Below are 3,511 nucleotides of genomic sequence, written 5' to 3'. Positions count from 1 at the left end.
TTCTAATTTCATTTAGGTTATAGAATCTGGAAACTGTGAACAATATGTGTGTATGTTTCTGTTTTCAGTCTTCATGTTTTATTTCTAGTGAAGCCCCACTTACCAGGATCTGTGGTTTATCCTGAGCAATTTTATCCTTTGAAATTTTTCTTTCAGAAAAAAATCATGACATTCCAAAAAATATTTCACAATGGAGGAGTTTCTATCTTGCACAGCAAAACCTATCAATGGAATCTAAAGAAAGTAGGAAATTGGGATATGTTGTATACAGACACACATTATAAAATTTAATAATTATATCCTCTTACAAAATGTTAAATGCTTTACATAGTACTAAATGAAGATGAAAAGAGCATTGCTTTTAATGCTTTATGTGACTACTTATTGTTACAAGCTCCTTGTTTTAGGATGCTATATCATGTAGCTATCATTCTAAAAGCAAAATTTCCTTTTAGTTTACTAATAATTTGTTAAAGATCATATTCTTGGTTTTTAAATGAGAACTACTAATTTATAGCTTAGTGAAAGAGTGTGTGCTTTAGATGGTCTCACTTATAACCCTAGTCCTCACAACAACTTGAAATTTGTCTGTGTATATTATATAATAAAGTAAACTTCTGGAAAGTATCCAGTTAATGTTTATTAATGTAGATAGATTGGCAATGATGCATTTTTAATACTCTCCTTTTGGTCCTTCCCAGTGACTTTTCTGTATTTCCGTACAGCTGTTTCTCAGAAAAATTGTTACAGGTACCCATTTCAATAAATGAAACAATAAAAGGATACAGGAATTAAACCAATAAGGATAGTAAGAAAATTACTGTGTATACAAAGCTTCTTTCTTTTGTTAACACACTATGTAAATTTAATACAGAGGAAAAGGAGCTCTTGACCAAATAATACGTTATGAATGTTTTCCGTAGACATTTGGAAAAGAGTAAATATGGATGACTGCTATTTACTTTGACTCCCTAGACATAATGATACCGAGAGCCCTACATGTGGTGTCTGTCATGTCCTCCTCCCCTTCCCTTGAGAAGTAAGTCCTTAAGATGAGGTGACAACTTCTTTACATATTGCTGGGCATAAAGGAAAATGCCCATAGGAAAATACTACATCTGATTACAGGTACTTTATGAAAGCTCTGTTTATTTTTGTTATTGATAGTATTTTTTTTCCTGTCCCCTTTTCTTCCGTAGCAGTTATATGCTGCCCAGCTAGCTGCGATGCAGGTGTCTCCAGGAGGGAAGCTCCCAGGCATACCCCAAGGCAACCTTGGTGCTGCTGTATCTCCTACCAGCATTCATACAGACAAGAGCACAAACAGCCCACCACCCAAAAGCAAGGTATACTTTTCAAGGAACTCCCTGTCTTGCCACTTCAGTGTTCCTTTTCATTTAACATTATTGATTGAAAGCCTTTTATATATCTACAGCTGGTCTGAACCCTGATTGTACGTGGAAATAGAAGTCTAGGAAGAGCAATAAGTACATGTGCAAATTTTCAGAAGTATATCTAAAGTTTAATTATTCAAAAACATGTATTAATAGCCATAATAAAAATATCTGAGTGACACAATGATTTATCAGGTAATTATACTGGACTTAGGAAGCTTACATTCTTAAAAGCATATATGTTTATACATAGGATAACTTGGGTACTTGTACTGCTGATTTCTACTTGTCTGTTGAAAAGAACAGTTAATGCTTAATTTTTTTAATTATTATTTTTTACTGATTTTGTATGCTTACATCTGGTAACGTGACTAACTGACTTGAAGACAACAAGAGGCAATATAAAAACCATTATTGAATTCCCATCATTTGTTTAGTGAAATTCTATACCATTTTTCATGCTTTTTAAAATTATTTTTATACAAAAGAATAAACTATCCTATTTAAAGAATAAAAAATAAGCAAATAGAAACAAAAAGTGGTATTTATAAAAATAGCCCATTGTTGTACTCTGTGATGTAAGATTATATATTTTATAGAGAAGTGCACAGAGAGGATACATTGGAAGTTATTAAGAGAAAGAGATTAGCCTCAGTTAGAAGTGAAAGTGTTTGCCAAAGAAGGAGCAACTGAAATAGATCTTAAAGTATGAGTAGGATTAGGACATATGGAGTGTTTTTTTTAAATATCAATAACTGCTATAATGTGGTATGGTATATATAGAATTTTAGACATATCACCCATCTACTGAGATTATTGTGAAAAGAAATGAAGATAATAATAGTATTAGATATATGACTATTTAGAAACAGTTTTGGTTTGGGAGCTAAGGAAATATCTTGAGGGTACATGGGAAAGAATTGAGGAAATTCACATAATGTATGCTTCTTATCTTGAAAGGACAAAAACAGAAAACCTCTTCTGAAATGTTTCTGTACTTGTATTTTGTATTTGTTAAGGTCTGACGCATATGATATTGTGTAATGTTGTTTATATACAAAGTAAGAAGAGTTGCCCCCACAGCAGTATCCCTGAGATCATTTAGGAAAATATCTCAAACTTTTGGCTAAATTAGAAAATTTTAAGCAAAAAAACAGACAGTTAATTTGCGCTCCAAATATACTTTTCTGAATTATCAGGAAATTTGCTTCTGCTTTTCATTCCATGGATGCCATGTAGAAATGTCTAAAGAGTAACAGGGCAAAAGTAATCACAGTAGTTAAAAGAAGCACAGAGAGAGGAGGATTAGAAAATATTGGAAGAGAAAAAGCAATTTTAAAAACATCTTTCTCCATACCCTGGCAACCCCACCAGGATGTCTTTCTTGTTTTACTCTACAAACTGAATTGAGAAGAGTCCATTCAGCTGAGAAAAGACACTCCAGCCTTTATCCTCCTGGGACTCCCAAGTCCTTTTACATGTAATTATGGGAGAAATAACGTTCGGGAGTATAACTTAACCTGGAAGAAGACCTTGGGCCTTGATTCTCCAGCAATATGTATAAGTACATATTGAAAAATAGTGTGCACATGAAAGTGACATTAGGGAATGTACTATGCCACTTTTAGAATCTGTTTCCACTGTTTAATTGGCCTTACATGTTTGCTGAATGTATGTCTCAGGCCTGTTCTACTTTTCTGTATAATCACAGAAGCATGGGGGGGGGGCCCTCTAAACTTCAGTAATAATTATGTCATTTATTGAATGTAAATTAATTTTAAAGCAGTGATATTTTGGTGTCTCCAGGACCAGCAGTTTTAATGTATTACATGTACAGGCTAACTTTGAGGCAAATATATGACTGTAACAGTATAGTTCTTGTCCCACACAGATACCTCTGTGAGGTATTATTCTATGACTTTTGCTTTGATTTATTAGTGTGATTTCACATCATGTTGCCCAATAATGCTTTGCATTGTTTAATTTTGTTTTAGGACTTGATAGTATGTAATTCAATTTTGAATGGCTAATGGATATCTTTCTTAGCCCTGGAACAGTGTTTCATCATTAATGTTTTCTCACTAAATCAATCCCCAGTTCTGCTAAAAAAAAAAAAA

The 3,511-nt window shown here is 33.1% G+C and overlaps 1 protein-coding gene across 2 annotated transcripts in view; it reads left to right on the top strand.

Annotated features, from left to right (window-relative positions):
* The window catches only part of Sox5 (SRY-box 5), a 419,324-nt gene that overhangs the window by 348,459 nt on the left and 67,354 nt on the right, over positions 1-3,511 (top strand). For both annotated transcript variants that reach the window (XM_004634556.2, XM_023718979.1), the window contains one exon: positions 1,200-1,346. In XM_004634556.2, coding sequence (XP_004634613.1) covers positions 1,200-1,346 — 147 coding nt within the window. The remainder of the gene's footprint in view (positions 1-1,199; positions 1,347-3,511) is intronic.

The sequence above is a fragment of the Octodon degus genome, unplaced genomic scaffold, assembly GCF_000260255.1.
Source record: "Octodon degus isolate 3935 unplaced genomic scaffold, OctDeg1.0 scaffold00064, whole genome shotgun sequence".
NCBI classification, from domain to species: domain Eukaryota; kingdom Metazoa; phylum Chordata; class Mammalia; order Rodentia; family Octodontidae; genus Octodon; species Octodon degus.
Note: the sequence above shows the minus strand (reverse complement) of the source record. Positions and strands in the feature narration are given on the sequence as shown.